Raw genomic sequence first — 21595 nt, 5'->3', positions numbered from 1 at the left:
ATGTCTGCCATTATTGAGGGAATACGATATCATGTATATGTATATGTATGTATATACATGGTAACGATGCAATTTTCATCATTTCCAAGCAAAGAATTACTCTTTGCTTTATACCCACGTTTGATAGAGATAAAGAATTGATTCAAGCAGAATGATAAACAAACAAATAGTATAGACTGTGCGGATGTGATGCTGCCCTGAGCAACTGATAAATAACACATCTGTGGGGGCGGGGGCCGGGGGGGGGAGCAAAATTCATAAATAGCAATTAATACATATATCTTATATCCAGGTTTCTGGATGAGTGACAACATGAATAAATAAACACACTTGTCTATGAGTGACTACCAATGGTGTGCCCTTGAGCAATGCATTCACAGCTGATAAAAAGAAGGCAGAGCAAAACATTTGGAGCTGCACTGTGACCGGCGTTGGAAGTTTGCACTCATGCTAAATGTATTTCAATTTGCTGGATGACTGATGATCAGACCATAGCTGGAAAGAAAAGGTCTGCAGCTCCTCGCCCCAGAGCAGCAGCTGCTTCTGCGGAATATGCCCAACTATTTTTCCAAAGTCTGTTACTACACGCGTTAATATCTGTCTGTGTGTGGTTCTGTTTGTCGCTACAGAACAAGTTGTATTTGGTGAAGGTGCCAGTTTCATGTCTCTCAAGCCGATTCTGAGCAAATAGAAGGTCACTTGTGAGATTGAGCTAGCTTTTGATCAATTACCGTGCAACCTCTCCTCTTCTTGTTAATGCTCAGACTCACATTGATTTTCACGAGTCAAACGAGATCTTTGACTTTTTAATAAAAGGGGCGCCGTCACGGAGGGCAGACTGGGGCTTTGTGCTTGTTGGGGGTAAAAGGTTTCAGGTTGGTACATTGACAAACACAAATATGAATCAATATGTTAGAAAAGAAAGAAGAGGGAGGGAGAAGGAGGAAAATTAATATAGGCAGCCGGGCTGTTATGTAAGCACCAGCTGTGTGTGCTGTAGCTGGATGATGGATGCAACACACGATCGCTCAACCAGACCAAGCGTCCACCCGCTCTCTCGCCCTCTCCTGAATTATTCAAGTTGTATTATTCACATTACTCAAATAAACTGAAATAAACAGCATGTACTAGGACCAAAATATCACAATTATTGTCGGAAATAAAGGTAAATAATGTGCACATTTGACATTTAACTGTGGAATCGTTTATAAACACGCATCCAGGAGCAGCAAATATATTTCAGGGCTTCAATCCCGGCTCCATAATCCACCACCACCATCAGACAATTTTACGAGGTTTGAAATGAAACAATAATGTGAGGCAATGAGGACAAAATGAAAAAAAAAAATCTGAACTCCTAATCTGGATTAAATTGCAGCAGCTTCAGTCCCAAACAGACTTCGACAAACCAGCCATCCGCATGCTAGAGGATGATACAAGAACAAGAAAGTGACATCCCAGAAATAATGGAATTGTCTGGGGGGGGATAATTGGCATGAATTAACATAAATTTGAATTGATATTCATACTGGTGCCTGTGAGATTCTGGAGCGATCCATTATTTTTTTTACATGTAAGAAGTAAAAAAGAAAACAAAGAAAATAATCATGTCCCATGAATCCTGTTGCTTTTTCATTTCCTATCAACATTAGTTTCAAATTATATTAAGTGCTACAAACATTAGCTTCTTCTGAACAGCTGAGCAGCATTTCTCATTTGTATTTATTGAAATACAGATTTTAAATATTACACGCCTTTAAAGAGGAGTCAGATTCCTTGACTAATCTTCCACAACATGTAGGACAGATCGTATGATGCTGTGCATCTCCAGGACCGGACCATGTCGATTATTAGTATAAATCTTAAAAGATTTTTTTGCTTTCCTTACAGATGAAAGTTATAATTATAATGCTATAAAAATAGATTTTGTCCCACAAATCAGTTTACTGATTTTATGACTTCTCTCAATCTACTATTCCATTTAAGAATTTGCCATTGTTAGGTCATTTTACCTTTTACCTAGCTTTAAAGGCATTACTGTCAGGGTCAGGGAGCCCTTGAAAGAGTCACAGAGGCATTTCACTATGAATACAGAGCAGTTGTATCAGACAGAAGCAAAAACTTTGAGTCAGACTGTGCACACAAAAGTTCAATCAAGATGTGTCTTATTTCACATCTTATTAGAGCCGCTCTGAAGTAAGTTAAATTCTCCCTAATGTTCAGCTATGCAGCTTGGTCATCAGCCGTTAATTTTCCAGTGCATCATCGTTTGTTATCTCTAAGTTACAGAGGGTCCAGCCTTGGGATAACAGTTGTTTGAATTTGAACGAACGTGTCCCTGACTTCACTGTTTATGCATTCATTATGTCAGAGATGTGTGTGGCAGCCAGCTGAATCCCTAAAATGCAATCAGACTAGAATTGGTGCCTCTGGCCTCTGCAGAAATCAAGGCAGGTCTGAGTCATAGTTGCAGCAGTGCCGTGCGATGGATCAAAATGGCGCCAGAGTGTTTTAGCAGGAAGCCAGATGAATGGATTATCTGCTTGTGAGGAGGGACGAGGGATTCAAGGCATACAAGGGATAGATCCCGAACACTTATAACACCCGCACTTATAAATACCCAAATATTTAGTATTTAGGCAATTTAGTTATAATGAATCAGTTTGTCATAATAGGGAACTGGTAATACAATCAAATTTTCAAAAGTTAGAAAAAAAGTTAACTGTTAAACAGCGACACAAAGCAAAATAAGATGAAGGGAAATTAGAATCTGCCCTTCTGTGAGTGCATGAAATGCTTTTCCAGGCGTCGAGATAATGCTGAGGCCTTCATGCTTTTATAATATCTTCATATTGTGAAGCTCTTTGACATCATATTTCTAATGCATTGTGTTTTAGGTTCAGCATGCAGCAATCCACGAACCAAAAAAGGCAATAGTCATTTACAATTGTTGAGGCTTTAAAAATTGAAGCAGCGATTCCCCAGAAGGTCGACTTGGAGAACACCCAGAAGACTGCAGCAATACAGCTTCCTGGACGATTGTTTCATCATAGCTGACGACTTGAGCGTCCTCAGAGTACGACAGCTACAAGGCAAAGTCAGTCCTGCTCCTCAAACCCCCCAACAGGAGCCATGGATGACACTTATCATAACAACGTGAACCAGCAGATGACCGAGGGTGGAGAATACACCTACACCCAGGATGGCGGCGGTCAGGGTGGATACCCTTACCAGAAGGACTACACTGGACAGGACGATGATGCTGCCAGTGATGCCACTGAGGGTGCAGATGATGATGAGCAGATATATGAGGGAGAGTACCAGGGCATCCCCCACCCTGACGAGATCAAGGAGGCTCGGCGGGCAGCTCGGACGGAAGCCAGAAGGAAAGCCCGTCTGGTTGGCCAACAGGAGGAAGAGGAGGAGGAAAACCTGCCAGAGCAGTATGAGGCCATCATGGAGGAATGCGGCCATGGACGCTTCCAGTGGATGCTGTTCTTCGTGCTGGGACTGGCACTAATGGCTGATGGCGTGGACGGCTTTGTGGTGGGCTTTGTCATGCCCAGTGCTGAGAAAGACATGTGCATATCCAACTCTGGCAAAGGACTATTGGGTAAGTGACAGCAAAGGAAGGATGCGAAAACCGAGGCTTCTATAAGATTATGTGGTTTAGTGATAAAACATTTGCTTGACAAGATTTTATTAGATGAACTAGAAAAGCACTCAGAGAGCGCAGACCTCCGCCAAGCACCTTGGTCCCCCTATATTGTGATTTACACCCAAAATAAGGTCCTACATTTATTTATTTAACCACGTGTGATATTTGATATCATTTTTAGTTTAGAAGTTATTCACAAAAAGCACACATTTGGTAAAGTAATGGCGGATTCTTCTGCATCGAGATCCATAGCTTTTGAAGATACAACAAATCTGTTTGCCCACTCCTAATTCCACAGTGTTGGTAAAGGCGAGCAAAAACGGAACCTCATTTGTGTAGGTAAGAGATATTATTGTGAAATTTCGCTTTGTTGTGAAATTTCGACTGGACCTGTCTCCTCAGAGTGGCTGGTGTTGGGGAGGCCGATGCAAAGGACAGGGTGAAGTGGAGAAAGTTGGTTTGCTGTGGTGACCCCCAATGAGACAAGCCAAAAGAACAGTAGAATGTGAATAGTGTTTCCTTTTGTTCAGTTATCTTGATTGATTCCCCCCCCCCCCCCCCCCCCCCCCCAAATATGGCATGACAGCAATTAACAGGCTCAAAACACACGATCTTAGGCAATCAGCTCTGTTCCTAACGCTGTGAAAACAAAGCTGTAAATTAAAGTCCTTTATTTCTGAGGCCTTGCGTGTGTCCACTGTGGTAGATTGCCTATCGCCACACTCCTGGGGATGAAGCTTCATGAGATGCTGATGAAGAGCCTGGGGATGATTGCATTCAGAGTGTGTTCCAAGGCTAATAGGCAGCATGTTGCAGCCGTCAGAGATCCTTGCAGGCTGCAGCGCGTGGTGCTGAGCTGTCAGACACGCTTCAGGCCTCTCACAGCCTGTGGTAGCAGGAATAGGGCCCGGTGAAAGTGAAATCACAGCGTCTTTGCAGAGAGGGAGGCGAACACTGATCATTGGTAGGGAATATGAAGTAGCTCTGCAGAATGATCCACTCTGATTCACACTCATGCTCCGTTCACCAGATGCACAAGAGCAGACATGTTTAATCTCCCCCTCTGTGTCTGGGGGAGCAAACAGACTACAAAACAGTTTCTGAAAAGGAGGAGGCTGTTTGATGCACTTAATTCTGCTATTATTATAATAATAATAATAATTATTATTATTATTATTATATTATAATAATAATAATTATTATTATTATTATATAATTGAATCAATAGAGAGAGAGAAACAGGAATGTTTTGATGGGATGTAGAATGTTGGATAAATAAAAGAGAAAATTCTACCAGGGTTTGAATCTTCTGCTTGATTAAATTTAAAGTTTTCTCTTAAAGAAATTGAGTCAGTCGTGTTTTTGCACAACAATATATGTCAGTCAAGTAAGATGTCCAGCTAAATGCAGCCCCTCCTTTCATCAGCTTTACATTTTGTCTGCTGGGCGACGTCAGCGTCGTTGTTTATGCACATTATCCATCTCTTCTTCTATTTCCTCCAATCAAACCCGCTTGTTCTATGTCTCGTGCCTCATCCTCTTTGGTGTGGATATTACTTCCCGAAATTGCTTTGTTGGCTTTTGTAGCCAACATTAACAACACCTTTCCACTTTACAACATCATTAAACAAAGCCCTGATGAAATGTCAAATCTGATGTGTGGATAATGTCCCATTAGTTTCCCACCTGTACTCTTACATCAAAGCGTTTTTTATTTGTTAGCGATCTGGTACTAGTTTTGTTTGTTGGATCAGGAATGCAAATGTCAGTAATGACATCAGTCAATGTCGGAACTATTACGTGCACCATTGCTTATTTACAAGTTCATTATTTTATGAAGGTAGAAGATGAAGAGATGCCACTCCCAAAGTGTTGGGGTTCCCATGGAAACAGTCCTGTTCTGTCCTGTCCCTGCAAAATGCGACAATACAAGCATTTGCAGAGCAACTGTGCGCCAGCGGTGCAAACGCTCCTGACAAGCTACTGTCAACCTCTTTCTACATTATTCAGTCAGCGTTGTCGAGTTAGTCTGATTCTCTGAGTTAGAGAAGAGAGTCACAATGAAAATGGAGAATAACTTAACAAGCCATCGTGGAACCACGCCACCGGCTGTCCATTGTTCAATAGTCATATAACTTACGTTATACTCTGGGCTGAAGCTACAACACGGGGAGCTTAATTTATAATATCTGTCATAAAAAACAAGTTTTTAAACAAAGCCATCTGCACTTCCATAGAAACCTCACATCTGTTGGGGGGGGGCATCATCCTTTAAATGTCACATATTCACGCTTGGTGGATACTTCTTCAGGTTTTTGCACTTTAGATTTGTTGCCAAGTGGTGAAGGTGTTAGCAGTACATTCACATTTAATACTCCAAGAAGGCGAAGTCTGTCCCCTCCAGGGATTCTGTCTTCACCATGCTCAAGGACACTTTACTATTGCTGCGGGGGATGATCCTGGGCCTCCGCCTGAAGGACAGGTTTTCAGTTCACACGACTACTCTGTCACCCTGCCTATGCACATTTAGATCCTCGAGCAACAACGTGGCGATGATAGTAGGTGGCATGTCAGCCTTGACTCTCTGTCTCCTGATGCCCCGAGCAGTCTCCTGTTGCATGACTTAGGGATGTGTAGCTGGGCGTGTGAGCATTTGGATCGTCTAGTAATCCACAGGGAAGGCGCAGACTGTGGCTCCACAGGCTGTAAAGCTGCTTAGTCCCCGCTGTAATTAGGGGTGTGTGTACCGTAGTAAAAACATAAAGCAGGCAGAAGGTACAGATCCTCAGGTTTAAACAATGCACTGAAGTGAGGAGCCGACGTTGGGTCCTGACCCTGGCAGCAGGTGTGTGTGTGTGGGGGGGGCATATTTCTCTCCTTAGGTGCATAAAAAAGGATGCACATAAACATTGTCATCTTTTTTGTGCAATAGTGGGCAGCACAGTTGGTCACTGTTGAGACCTAACATAGGAAATAAATGGCAGCGGTGACCTAATCAAGAATGCATCCTGGGATAGTGTCCAGGTCTAAAGGATGTAACATGTCAAAAAGGAAACTGCAGAAGCAGGTCTGAACGAAGCTGAAAGCTGATTGAATAACGTGACGGTCTCGTCTTCTGCGAGGATGCAGCGGCACACACTGATGGTGTGGTGATTCAAAGGTAAAGGGGGCCCCCTAGTGGAGATTAATACTCCTTTTTTTCCTTTACTGAGGTATAAGTGTTTCGAAAATTCATGCAGAGAGCTCACACTGTGTGTTTCAGGGACATCAAGACATTCTGGATTGTAAAGATTAAATGTCACAACATAATGTTTCTGACCTTGTGTGCATTTACAGGTCTGCTGGTGTATGTAGCCATGATGGTTGGGGCACTGCTCTGGGGGGGTCTGTGTGACAAGATGGGGAGGAGGAAGTGTCTGATCTACGTCCTCACCATCGACCTGCTCTTCTCCTTCCTCTCCTGCTTCGCTCAGAGCTACGGCTTCTTCCTCTTCTTTAGGTTCTGCTCTGGTTTCGGGTGAGACACATAAAACACATTTACATTTTCATCCCTTAAACCGAAAGAATGAAAACTCAGATTTACATAATGTATCTATATATTTTTTATTCAGTAAAAGCTGACCTTTTCCATAAATAATTATTGTATTAAAAAATGTCTCGATCATTTTAGGGGGGGGGGGACTACATATCTGCATTTGTGTAGCAAAAGTTTTGAAAGAAATTCAGCAGCACTTAGACCAGCTTAAAGAACAGCCTGAGGGCATCATAAATATATGCAGAGGGGACATCAGAATTCACCACGCCCATCCACTGACTGGTTAGCTGCTATATTTATTATAATATATAGTATATATATACTACTACTAATATAAAAATATAAAACATTCAGATGCATCCTGCACACAAGGAGAGTTTTTTGTGTTAAGTTCAACAGAGTGTGCCTTTATTATACCAATTAAAAAAGTGAACGATGCTCTTTGCTTGTTTTAAGCTTCATTTGGGATTTATTGCTTGCTTCCTGCTGTCCTCAGCACCTCGGTGCCATGCACAGATTGATTTTGCAGTTTTTAAAGACACATTCATTTTGATAATGATTGCGCCACGAGTGTTCTCAGACCTGCGATATTGAAGTCAGAGCTTATTGCCAAGCTAAAGAAAATAATAATAATACAAGGTCACCATAATAAAACATTCAGCTGTTGCCGATTCACTGGGATAACGAGCCCCATGTTAGTCATCAACACTCTCTTTTGCTGGCTTCACAAAGCACAAAGAACAGGCAGACTCCTCAACCCTGAATAAGATTTATCATCATAATAAAAAATAGAAACACAAATAACAAATGACAATGGCCATTATCTTAATTAAAAAAATTTTTTTTACTATATATCTCTTACATTTCTTAAAAATGCGAGAAACAATGCAGACAGTTTCAGTTTGCCTGAAAGGCCCTGGCTGACAGGCCACTAACGTTAGATCCACTTTTGTGGGTAGGCCTTTGAAACTAAGGTACAATCCCGCATCATTTAACTCTAACCAATAGTCCACATCAAACAGCAGAGTTCAAGTCAACCACTCCCTCCTGTACATTTTAACAGGAAGGCTTCCTATCTTGCTGCTTCCTCCCTTAGGATCGGCGGCTCCATCCCAATAGTGTACACCTACTTCACAGAGTTCCTGCAGCTGGATAAGCGTGGCGAGCATCTCAGCTGGCTCTGCATGTTTTGGATGCTTGGAGGCCTCTATGCTTCCTTCACTGCCTGGGGGATCATTCCTCACTATGGTAACAGACGCTGACATGCAGCTACACACAGCTACAACAGCGTGTGATAGATTTGAGTAATTATTCACTGTAGAAGGATTTGACTGTATAAATACGGGATTATTTTCCTCTCAGTTTGCATGAGCACTTCATGATAAAATATGACATAAGTTTGCCACCATTAGAGAATTATTATATATTATGGAAGGTCAAAATAAAAATACAGCTACCTCTGTGAAAATTGAATTTCCAAATTTGAATCTATGTCATATTTCCATTTTTAAAAGACTCAAACAACATTTTTCTGGCACTACACTAAATCTGCCAGCTACGAAGCTTCTTGACTTATTAACATTTCATTTGACTTTACTTTATGGTCTTGCAGGCTGGGGCTTTGCCATCGGTTCAGAGTTCCAGATGCACAGCTGGAGATTATTTATTTTTGTGTGTCTCTTCCCGACGCTGGCTGCACTTGTTGGAGTCATCTTCATGCCAGAGAGTCCCCGCTTCCTCCTGGAGGTCATATAAAGCATCATCAGATTAAAATGTGCAGGATTAAAACATATATTACAGTACAGTCTGCTTCAAATGCAAAAAAACCACATCTATGTTTAATTAATGCAACATTGTCAGACCCTTAACCACGTGTGATATTATACTTGTATGTTACAGCAGGGCTGCTAGGATGCCTCTGAATTATGACCCCATCCAATAAGAACCAGACCTCACGAGAACACTGTTAATTGCATGAGGGAAATAAATTTGTCCAAAATTCTGAGAGGTGTGACAGAAAGCGCTTGAAGTGTTTTTAATGTATTGTAAGTTGGTAGGTGCATGTTTGTTTGTTCAGAATGCCCGACATGATGAGGCGTGGATGATCCTTCGACGAGTTCATGACACTAACTGGAAGGCGAAGGGCGAGCCGGAGAGAGTTTTCACCGTATGTCTTCATTTACAATAACACATGCATCAAACTACAGATTATTAGATCTAATTTACAGAAATAACATGATTGGATTCATCTATTCACTTCTGAGACATGACTACAAGTCTCGGCATAGAAAAGATAAAATAAATATATACAGTAGGCTGTACAATTTCAACATCACATTGATGTCTGTCTGTGCCAGACATGCTGCACATCATTCATTTTAGGTCACAAATAGCATGCTATATTCTTATAAGAAAAAAGCTGTATAACCTTTATTAAACCAGACGAGTAGGCGTGAACAGTGAAATGAACGATGGCAGAATTAGCCGTTTATCCATTTCATGTTCAGGATGCGGTCATGCTGCCTTGCCGTCACATCGTCAGGACTTGCTGAGTCATTGTTAATGTTCGTAGTAACACAACCACTTTTCCTTCTGTGTATTCAGTGAAAAGGGACTTAGATAAGGGAAGAGCATGTTTATCATACCTTTTGTATAAATGTGTGTCTTTGTCAAGGTGACCAATATTAAGACTCCACAAACTCAAGACGATGAGTTCATAGAGATCCAGAGTGATACTGGAACTGCTTTCCAGCGCTGGACCGTCAGACACATGACCGTGCTGCAACAGGTCTGCAGATCACTCCCACTCAATCAATCAAATCAATATGTGAAAAGTGGCTTTATGCTTTGTGTGTCTGCTTTCCAGGTGATGGCAAACATAATGTCCCTGTCTGCTCCTGCGCTCAGGTTGCAAGGGCTCTTCCTGGTTATTGTCTGGTTCTGCTTGGCATTCAGGTAGCATCATTTATCTTGTCCAAACTGCGTCAATAATTTAAGTCAAAAACCTTCAAAGAATATATGCTTTTGCAACCATGCCGGTAATTTTTTCCAAATCAAGCATTTTTAGAACATTTCAAAAAGCTAAAAAAAAAAAGAAATTTACCCCTGTGATTAAATCTAATCATGCATATCATTTCATTTAATGGGCCCGGACTTGTATGCTTTAATGTCTATCAGCTACCACGGGCTGGGAGTGTGGTTCCCTGATATGATCAAATACATGCAGTACGAGGAGTACGAGTCGAAAGTCAGAGTCTTCCACCGAGAACGGGTCGAACGTTTCCACTTCAACTTCTCTCTGATCAACCAGATCCATCGTGAAGGAGAGTACATCCATGACAAGTAACTTTCCTCAACAGCACCCCACATGCACATTCATGCTATATTTAAAGTCCACACCAGTGTTGAATGATGCACCGCTCTCTTTCATTTAGATTTGCCAACATTGAGATTAAATCTGTGAAGTTTGAGGACTCTCTGTTTGAAAACTGCTACTTTGAGGACATCAAATCAACCAACACCTTGTTTGAGAATTGCACCATCAAAAACACCGTCTTCTATAACACAGGTATCAAGAAAAATGAGTATGGGACAAAAATTATAGGACCTTTATAATGCTGATTCCATAAAGTTTAGAGATCAATAAAAGCTATTTAATCTAATTACCATATATATATATATATATAGTGAAAGCATTAATTATGTATTTGCAAAATGCTTATCCTCGAGCACTGAGAGGATAATGATACTGCAGCCAAATGTAAACCATAAATCAAAGCTGCTGCAGTTGCATCCTTTTATTACCCTCTTTCCTCTGCAGATCTCTGGCAGGAGAAGTTTAAAGACTGTCAAATGGAGAACACCACTTTTCTCCACCCGAAAAAAGGCTGTCATCTAAACTTCCAGGAGGAGAACGACATTGTCATCTACATGGTCAGCTTCCTGGGTAGTTTGGCAGTGTTGCCTGGCAACATCATCTCCGCATTGTTCATGGACAAGATAGGAAGAATCAGAATAATAGGTGAGATCGGCAATGCCTGTGCGGCAAACTCTGACCGATCAAACCGATTGCATCTGATCTATTGATCCGCAATCTATCTTTCTGTCTAGGTGGATCCATGCTGGTGTCGTCCGCCTGCACGTTTCTGTTGCTACTCAGTTTCAGCCAAGGAGCTGTAATATGTTGGCAGTGCCTCTTCTATGGCGCCAGCGTAGCAGCCTGGAACGGACTGGAGGTCATTTCTGTTGAACTCTACCCCTCCTCTAAAAGGTGCAGCCGAACTCTGCACCACTGGCGAAAGGTCCCGTGTGGCCCCGACCATGCAGCAGACTCCTTCACTTTAAACACCGAATCATATCACTCTAATTTGAGCCGGGCATTTTCCTCTAATGCATAGCAAGAGTTTAGAGGAGGGGAGGGGGGGGCAGCGAGGGAAGACAACACTTTTCCCAAAAACAAATGCCCACCTCTTCTTTGGTGAGGTCTGTCAGTGGAGCTTTCAAATGAAACTGCATCAACAGTTTTCCGTAGACAGACCAGCCCACAGTTTTATTTCACACGTACAGTGAGAGCTCTCAGTGTGCTGCTTGCCAATCAAACTGTTGAGTGTGGAAAAACATTGGCCTTGGCTTCACACCACACTTGATTAACTTTGATTAACAGATTTTGTATTAAACATTTCTAGAATCGCATGGTTATTTGTTATTGAATCCCAGCAATAATTAACAATGTTTAATATCTGTAGGGCTAAATCAGAAAGCGCTCAGGCCACATTAGCAGCTCATTACATTCCAACTGTGTATTCTCTTGAGAGTTTCCGTTTCCACCAGCTGAAGCTAAATTCCTGAGGCATGATAACCTTCAAACTTCTCTTGGGAAAGTGAAAGATACTGTTTCACCATATTGATACCAAAAGCATCAAACCTCAGTGCCAGCCTGGAATCACAAACGTCGAACCAAACACCATTAGCAGATATGAATTAGCAATGATATCGCAGCAATTATGGATGATCTGCTGGAGAGTTGTCATAAATCCCAACAATATTGAATGTTAATGCTTAAAATCTGAAATTTATTTCCATTTTATAACGTTTTATATATCTTTTTTATTTGTTCTCCAGTGATAGCGAGAATAGAAACTGAGTTTCATTAAGAAAAAGATTTTGCCCATTGCAAGGTGCTTTGCATTCAGTCATGTACATTGATGGATCTAATCTCTCTCTGTCTTTTTCAATCTCCAGAGGGACGGCATTCGGCATCTTGAACGGGATCTGTAAGTTTGCGGCCGTCGTCGCCAGCTTCATTTTCGCAGCCTTTATCGGCATCACAAAGATTGTTCCCATCTTCCTGGCCTTCTCTGCCCTCGTCTGCGGCGGTATGGTAGCATTAAAGCTGCCCGAAACCCGGGAGAAAATCCTCTCTTGAATCGCCAAACTGCAGCGGCCTGCAGGCTCCCTCTACCGCAGCTGTGGGGAGAGCTTCTTGGGAAATACAAGCTTTAACTGACAAATGAGAAATGGAAAGCTGAGGGCTAAAGGTCATGCTGTGCCGGCTGTGTTTATGGACGTGCTCTGGTTATGTCTGATTAAAAATCTTGAAAGCCCGTCTGGTTGCCTATGTGAACTGTGGTTGCTCTCCGCTCCCTCAGGCCGCCCGGCATCGCTGTCACAACGTAGAAAACCTAGTGTTTGTCATTTCCTCTTTATCGGTGCTGCCTATCCTCCTGTCACAATCAGCATTTGTTTAGTGTGAAGTTTTGTGTAAAGAAAAGATTAATATGAGATGAAAATGTGTCTGTATTTGAAAGGTGATGTAGTTCATGTGACCATGTTGTGCTTTGCGTTCATTCCCTGTTGGAGAGAGAGAGAGAGGTCGTCGAGTCGCAGCCTGAATTTGATTTTATTCCTGTCGTATTTGCTGCCATGGCTCAGCGGCATCGGCTCTGCTGGTGTCGTTATTCAAAGAAAACTGTTTAATTTCATTCGCCGAGTCTTTATTTTCTCCTGTCCTGTGCTGTAAATAATCCTCTTTAGTCCTCTTGTTGTTGCTTGGTTTGTTATCTCTAATCATAAACATGGATTAACCATTTTATCAATTGTAGGAGTATTTTGTATTTATTTTTAGCCGACTCCAAAGCTTCCCATTTCTTCCAACCTGAACAGCAGCTGGATTTCCCCCCAGGTTATCCTCGACTGACACGTTTTATCCCTTCTGATTTGTAGAGCTGTGTTCTGTAGGTGGTGATGATGTAGAAACAGTTGTATTTGTCACATCTTGTTATGACAAATTGTAAGGAATTGTTCTGTTTGTTAATTTATTTGTCATCTTTTTTCTAAAATTGAGAAAGATATTAAACAATGAAATTACGTATTTTGTTCTAATGATCATATTTTCCTATTTCAGATGATGTTTATATATTACATATTTTACATATTTATTTTGGCAAGAAAGCAAAGAACTGTATTTCTAATAATGTTGGCCTACGCATTAGAATACAGTATATTGGAACAGAATCTTAGAGGATTGTCAGTTTCTACTGTGGACCGAGTGAAAAGTAAGCAGAGAACCTTAAAAATCAAAGAAAATTAAGATTTATAATGAGAAAGACACAAATACTATTGTGATGATTTAGAATATTATATGTTTAATTATTAAACAAAGAAGATTTGAATATTTTTTTGTTCTATAATTAAAAAAAACATTGATTATATTCTGAATTACTTCCTTCAAGACAAATCTGAATCTTTTCTGGCACTCTGAACCAGTAATGTGAGGTACATTAGAAACGGTAGCATAGAAACGTGCATTGAATCCTAATGATGGTGAACAGGAGTTGGGTATAACTGTTCCCATGCCAGCAACAGATGCTTGTTGGGGGGGGGGGGGGGGGGCTATGTGAGGAGGGCTTGTAAAAACATGGCAGAACATAAGTGTGAGCAAGTGCCAGTTGTAGGAGGATGTGTTTACTCTGACAAAGGTGTGAAAGACACTGCTGATGTGTACACCAGGTTTATCTGGATGTCAGACTGCATGGCAGCGAACAGAAGACACGTGTCTCTAAAATCAATGCTTTAATTGAGAGTTTGTTTTTATTAATGCAACTAAAATTCATGATGGATTGGATTCTGCTACTTGAATGTTCTGTAATAAAATAGCTAATTTAACACTTCCTGTTTCAACAATTAAATTACATTCCATAGATTCTACTTTCATACTGAATATCGGTGTCTGTAAATGTCGATCTCTCACAATTAGAAGAAAATTTACTATCCACCTCTGTGTAACCCCTGCAGTTCCAGCTATGTTTCACACCTGGGGTGCAGAATGTGTCTCCCTCACCTGGCACTTCACATGTGTACACACACACGCACACACACACACACATAAAACACATGCAAATATACAGCATGTAAAAGCATTCCCGATGAGATCGTGCAGTTTGATTTTATTCATTATTCTGTTTTATCAGGGAAAGTCTGATGTCCATGACTCACCAGAGTTAAAATGTTGCTGCGACTCTGTAAAAAATAAATAGCTTTCACTCAGCGGGGGTTAAATCAGAGGCTTATAGTCTTGATCCAGTACTTTGTGTGACTTTACATTCACTCACACACTGTTGCACTGAAAGGGACAATTTGGGCCCCAAATAACATCAATTTAGGAAATATCATCAAGACCTCACAACCCAACTAAAATGAAACTTTAAAGCCTTTATATCCTCTGAAAGAAACCCTGGAGTTGCACTTCTGCTGTCTTCTCTCTACTCTGTGTGACCCATGCACCACCACAACAACTTAAGTGCTCATTTTCAAAGATTTGAAAAGTGCCATTAGGTTTGGGCTGAAATAAAAACAATATTATTATTAGATTGCCTCTTCTTTTGATGACAAAGTTTTATTGATTGGAACGTTAATAATCGGTGTAATGACAGGCCAGTCCTTGTTCTCATCATGTCAGAAGTCATCGGGATGGAAGGACCGAGGGCCAACTGATGACTCCGGGTCTAAAGGAGCCATTTTGACTCTCCCTTCCACAAGGTTCAAAAAAACTTTTTATTTTAAATGTTCTCATAACTTATGAAAGCAGAAATTATTCTCACTGAGCTGTAAGAAAGAATACTGTCAATATTATTAATCAATAATGAAACAATTAATTTCACGATGATTTATTAACAAAACTACCAACAAGAGAATATTTGTGCAAACCGCTTATAAGATCTGGAAACTGCAGTACTTGTTTGTATCCCATATGGACCCAACTGAAATAAAAGCAATGTGTGTCCTTTGTGTCTCTAAAAAGACAGCGCGCCTCAATGTCCCCCACCTTTCTAAATGAGCTGTATATACTGTGTACCTATTATGTTTCTAATTAGTACCATGACATGTTTTGTGCAGCATTGTTACATCACTGTTTAATACAGGAATCATGGAGATGAGCTTTTATTCCCAGCAGAAGCTCCACGCTGGAGGTCCTGTTGGGGTTGTTGGATGCAGGAGTCCCAGACAGGTGGCAGGTGGCCCAGCCTCAGAGCCAGCAGTGGGTGGGTGCTCATCCACCCAGAGGTGCCAAAGTTCTAGCTGAGCTCCCACAGCCTCACCTCTGTCAGGGTGACTGGCAGGGTCGCTCGGGGGTTCAAACCTAGTTCAGTCTGCCCTCGGCCTGACACAGCATACATGGCACCATAGCTTGTTGAGAAACTCATATATTGTATATCGAACTGACTGAGCTGCACGATCCAGTCCGTTCACCTGACCACACTGCTGAACCGTTTCTCCATCCGGATGGCAAAGAACAATGACAAAATGCTGCGAGAATATATTTGAAACAGAGACGAGATCATTTTGTAATTTTCTACTCTTTATCAGAGGAATTAATTTACAATGATTTAAAAAACAACATCGGTTTGCTTAGAGGTCTTAGTTTAAACATACCATTCAAGCACTGAACTTGGGCAAATCCGCTGAAGCCTTGCCAAAAGATTTCCGATTATTATTATTTATTTATTTTTACATTATTTCACCCTTTTAGTATTTTTAATAGGATAAAATATCAACATATTGCAATAAGAATTAAATTTCAGCAAATCACCCCAAAAATATGCCCCTTATATGCTTTAATTTGACCAATCAAATCAAACATTGTTCAAGTTTTACAATGGGGATCAGTACTATATGCTTTAAAAAAACAAAGTGTAGAACTATCAAAGCCGGTACAAAAATGCATCACTCAGAAGTTTATATTATACCCTTTATGTCGTCCTACCCGAGGAACACACAGGACAGAGGAGGACAGAGGAGAGAGGGAGGACGGAAGCAACCATATTTTTCCAGCATTCCTGGTTCTCACAGCTGAGGTGTGAAGTGACGCCTCCAGACTCATCAGTTCACATCAGCGTGAAAACATCACGCCTCTGCTTTAACCGGATAATGCAGGCCCATAATGCTTCATTAGATCTATTTACATTTAGTAATTTTACAGGAGATTGGCTCATATTCAGGAGCTCATAGGAGAGGAACATTAGAAGGGGGAGGATTCACTTCTGAGGTCCGGGAGAGTGAAGGATTGGAGATCACGGCTCACACCTGGCTTGTTATGTCTATAAAACGATCGTGTTGGTGAGAAGTGGGATATAAAGCGGATGAGTGCAAGAGAAAGGTAGAACGCATTGATGTCAGGTTCAAGGTTGGTGTGAGGTGAACAAGAAGGGTCAAGAGGAGAGTTTCAGTCTAGAAGGAGAACAGGATCATTTCTGACACTGATTTCTACAGGTCCCACTTTGTTTAATAATTGTTCTGCACAGCCTAAGATGTGTATCGTCACAAGCCTTTATCATCGCTCAGTTGAGATTCTTAAAGAACACGTCTGCATAATGGAGTGAAGCTTATGTTTGTTCATGAGTTGGAAAGAATGAATTGTGACTAACGTTCAGCATAAAGACTGTTGCAGTGTTAACTTAATGCATCAACACATTCTTCTATCTAGCGAATACCTGATCTATTTCTTTGGCTTTGCAAATGAACATGTCCAAACAGTCCCTGGCCTTTCATTACACATGTGCAAAATGCATCTGGGTTCCTGCAGGAGCAAAAAAAAACAAAAACGGCAAAAGCAAGACCAAAAAAATCTTTATTGTTTTGAGCAGGAGTCAAAATTCACACTTCCATTACAGTAGCTGAACTTTCCCAGACAGAGAGTAGAGAGAGAGAGGTTCTGCAATGTGTGTGTGTGTGTGTGTGTGTGTGTGTGTTTTCAGGGGCCTATGCTTTGGACAGTGATGGTTTGTGAGAATCTGTGGAGGTGTCACTTCGCACCTCCGCACCTCCGGACTTATAAACCAGTGCAGCAGAGCTCAGCAGCATTCACAGCTTCCCTGGCTCTCCAGTCGAGTCCTTTCTCATAACATGGATACCTCTTCCGTCTCTCTCCTGAACTACAGCCTTCAGTACCAGTGGTGCTCTGACTCGGACTTCTCTAGCAGCTCCTCTGCAGAAACATTCTCTCCTGTACACTCTATGGACTCCAGCCTCTCACCTTCCTACCAGAAACAGCCGCAGCCTACTCCCACGGCAGCTACGATGGAATACTCCAAGACCCTGAAGTCCTCATCTTGCTCCCTGTCTGTCCGCGGCCGGAAGTCGAGCCGAGGCACTCGGATCCGTAGCAAGCAGAGGGAGAGCGCCAGCGAGAAGGAAAAGCTGAGGATGAGGGATCTGACCAAGGCTCTGCATCACCTCAGGTCCTACCTTCCACCGTCGGTGGCCCCCGCTGGACAAACTCTGACAAAGATAGAGACCCTGCGTCTCGCCATCCGCTACATCTCCTACCTGTCAGCCCAGCTGGGCCTCAGTGAGGAGGTGCTGTTCCAACGAAGGGAACAAGGAGACACCTCTGCCAGTGACACCTCCTCACCTGACATCCTCAGCTATTTCCAGCAAGCCTCTGTGGTAAGCCAGAATGTCCAGCTGCAGAACCTGGGATTTTATTCAACCCAGTGTCAAAACCAGAACACCACAATGCATTCTGGGAGCAGTAGTTTTGGAGTGGATCAGCGCAGTGAAGCTACTCAGAGAGAGTTGAGCTTGGACGCGATGCTGCACTCATCTCCAGCCACTCAGCCCTCATGTCAGGTAGGTGAACATTTACCCCTGAACATGAATTATTAACACTCATCTTTTTGATTTGAAATAAAATGTACAAAATGCTCATCAAATATCCTTTTGATCTTTTGGTACAGATGTTTGGTGAAGACTTCTGCATGCCGTTGGTTCCCATGGAGTACTGGAGTTAAACACTCAAGCGTTGATCTTCCAACAACAGACAGAAACTACTTCGTTGTTTTTGCTGCCTCACTGTGAAACAAGTAATTTATCGGAAATATATCTTATTCTACATTGTATTTATTTTATGTGCTGAAATGTTCCATGTAAATATCGATATCTAACAATTATTTTTTTTATATTTCTTTATACCACTATTTATATTAAAATATTAAAATATATATATTTTTGTCATCATTCAAAGCCTTCATGAAACATCATTCACCAAACATAAGAATGCTCTTTCCAATTGTTACTGGTTCAATCAACACTCACATGCATATATGTAGGGACCTCGTAGCATGTGGGGAGGGCATAGGGTGAGGGGTGCCCCCCGTGGTATAGGCGCGCCAGGAGCAGCTGGGAGGAAGACCGGCCCCTCTCCAGTCACCAGCCCGTATTCCAGGACCCTCCAGTTCCCAATCCACTGATCTACTGCTGCTACAGTAGATCTTACAATGTTAGAAACAAGTGATTTTTTCCTCCCTTGTAAAAATCAAAGGCTGCCACACGAAAGTAATGAATCTGCATAAGTGACCGGGGGGTATGACATTTCACTGCACCCTACACCAAGAGGCATTGTGTGCATAAACATTTCCTTCAGAATACACAGAAGTCATGAATGTTGTCACAGACTGTCAACAAATTAATGGTAACAGGTAAAAGTTTCATTTGTTACTGCACGAGGTGGAAAGCATGCATTCTGATCTCCTCCACAACAAAGTCCGGCGACTGTCCAGACAGGAGGTGCTGAAACGCCTCGCTGCATGTCTGGAAGAGGTGAGAACTTTCCTGGGCGGCAAAGGGCTCACCTTTCCTGAGCAGGAACAGTGGTTGGAAAAGCTACACTTCATGGTAGCTATGACATAAAATATAAATGGAGTGAGATTGTAATACTGGTTAAACTTGTATTTGAAACATGGAATGCAATGCCCGACACTTACACCAATATGACAGAATCACATCTTCATTTATATGTTCTTATCAGTGGTAAACAGGTCATAATGGATATTGTGGAGTGTTGGAAGTTGTGTTCTAAGTGATCGCATCCAGTCGCTTCATTTCCAGTGCTGAGTGACATTTTTGAAGTGCTTTTATTTTGAAGGCCGTGGGTGGAAATCAAGTAGTTTGTATGTATTTGTGTTTGGACTCTTGATGAGAATCGTACATTGATTTATATGAATCATATTAATGTTAATTCAGAATTACATTTCCCATGACTTTACTGGATGCATTCAGAATTCAAATTAAAGCAACAAACGCCCATTTTAAAGGAGCATACTTGTCTGTGTCATTCCTATATTGCTCACATCTTGAATCACTGCCGCTAGCCTAGAGGCTAATAGTGTACAATCACATTTCCCAAATTAATATTGACATTGTTCAAACCATTTTTGTTCTCACTGATCTGTAAAACATGTGAGAGTGTCATGTTGTTTTCGTGTTGCCTCCTTCCTTGCAAGAAATAGCACTGGTTGTTAGGTACAGGGGCTATGTGGGGGAGAGTGTGGTAAGAGGACTGGTTGTTAGGTACAGGGGCTATGTGGGGGAGAGTGTGGCAAGAGGACTGGTTGTTAGGTACAGGGGCTTTGTGGGAGAGAGTGGGGCAAGAGGACTGGTTGGTTGGCAGTTGTATGTTTAACAGATTTTTGAATCGATAAATGGGGTTTTCAATGTTAATCCTGACCTCATTCTGGATAAAGATCCAGAAGACATTTTGCATGATAGTTCATATCGGACCCCTCTATGACTGTGATTTTTGGTGAGTGAATTGAATGAATATTTTAGATATGATTGTTTGAAAAAGCCTCCGGAAGTTTTTTATTTATTTATTATTATTTTAATCCAGATGGGTATCCGGATTGCTCTTAATGGGATCTAAATTAGACCAAAACCCATTATTCTTTTACATCAAACAAACAACGTCAAAAACATAACCTCCTTGGCGGAGGTAATATTATTTATAGCAGCCTAAAACTTCCTTTTGCATTTGCATGCTTTCCATGTCTTGCTCATCCTACTATTGCAATGTAATTCCATATGACACATCCATATATACATGTGTATATAATATTTATAGAATTCCATATATTACATTTGCAGTTAGTTGCCACAGAAACACATTAGGAACATTATAACAACCTCCTCTTATGGTCTTAAGCATTTGAGAAGTCAGTAGCTGAGGTTTCATCCCCTGCAGACTGGAGATCAGCTTCTGGGGCAGCTTATCTAGTTTATTTAGAGTATCTTTGTTAATGAAACTCTACAAACACGGAGAGGTCCGTGGCACCACTAAGTCTAGACCAAGAGCGCTCTTACTCTTTCCCCCTTTTTCTCACCTACAACCCTAATTACCTGCTAAAGCCAACAGAGAGGCCTTTAATATTCACGAAGAAGAGTGGCTCTGCATAGCAGGCTGGAGAATTAGGCCCGAGTGTTTAGCTTCCCACATACTTGCAGTTCATTTGAAATGCAAGCTGCGAACCTAACAGAGACTTAATATACTCACTTTTATCACAGAAAGGCTAATAAACTTTGGGAGCTAAACGAGTCTGGGATGAAAGGGTTAGCACTTCTGTGCTGATTATTCTCTCATTACATGTGAGTAAACACCGTCAGGCTAATGTGGATTAAGAGTAGAAAGATTCCTTCTATCATCCACCTGGAAGGAAAAGAGAGAAGACGACAGCTGGGAAGATTCTGCAGAAGGTTCAAAGTAATACTTAATTAAATATTATGTAAAATAAAGAGGATAGTTTCTTCACTAAAGCACGCAAATGGAATCACAGCAACATACATTAAAAATAATACACTGAGCTGTGGATAAAGATGACCTGCCTAGCCTTTTGTGCAAAAGCAGATTAATACCGGGTATGACAAAATATAAAAGTTGGGTCATGTCACAGTGGATCTAGTGGAGCTGTTAAGCCTGGTGTCACCTCACATATTTCTAGACAGATGATAAAATGGAAAAAAATATTATAATAAACCCGCTCCGACAATATATTTAAAATGGCATGTAGATATTTAATTTTTACAATTTAAATTTCCAAAGAATTTGCATCCTGTCTTTTTTAAAGAAGGAT

General features: G+C 41.4%; 1 protein-coding gene across 1 annotated transcript; it reads left to right on the top strand.

Annotated features, from left to right (window-relative positions):
• Positions 1-3132: 3132 nt before the first annotated feature.
• Positions 3133-12618, top strand: LOC137912618 (synaptic vesicle glycoprotein 2B-like). The gene is made up of 12 exons (XM_068756756.1): positions 3133-3613; positions 6995-7175; positions 8290-8441; positions 8806-8939; positions 9271-9360; positions 9868-9981; positions 10060-10148; positions 10371-10535; positions 10628-10761; positions 11014-11214; positions 11304-11463; positions 12435-12618. The coding sequence occupies exons 1-12, from the start codon at positions 3133-3135 to the stop codon at positions 12616-12618; spliced, it is 2085 nt and encodes a 694-aa protein (XP_068612857.1).
• Positions 12619-21595: the final 8977 nt, after the last annotated feature.

The sequence above is a fragment of the Brachionichthys hirsutus genome, unplaced genomic scaffold, assembly GCF_040956055.1.
Source record: "Brachionichthys hirsutus isolate HB-005 unplaced genomic scaffold, CSIRO-AGI_Bhir_v1 contig_202, whole genome shotgun sequence".
NCBI classification, from domain to species: domain Eukaryota; kingdom Metazoa; phylum Chordata; class Actinopteri; order Lophiiformes; family Brachionichthyidae; genus Brachionichthys; species Brachionichthys hirsutus.
Note: the sequence above shows the minus strand (reverse complement) of the source record. Positions and strands in the feature narration are given on the sequence as shown.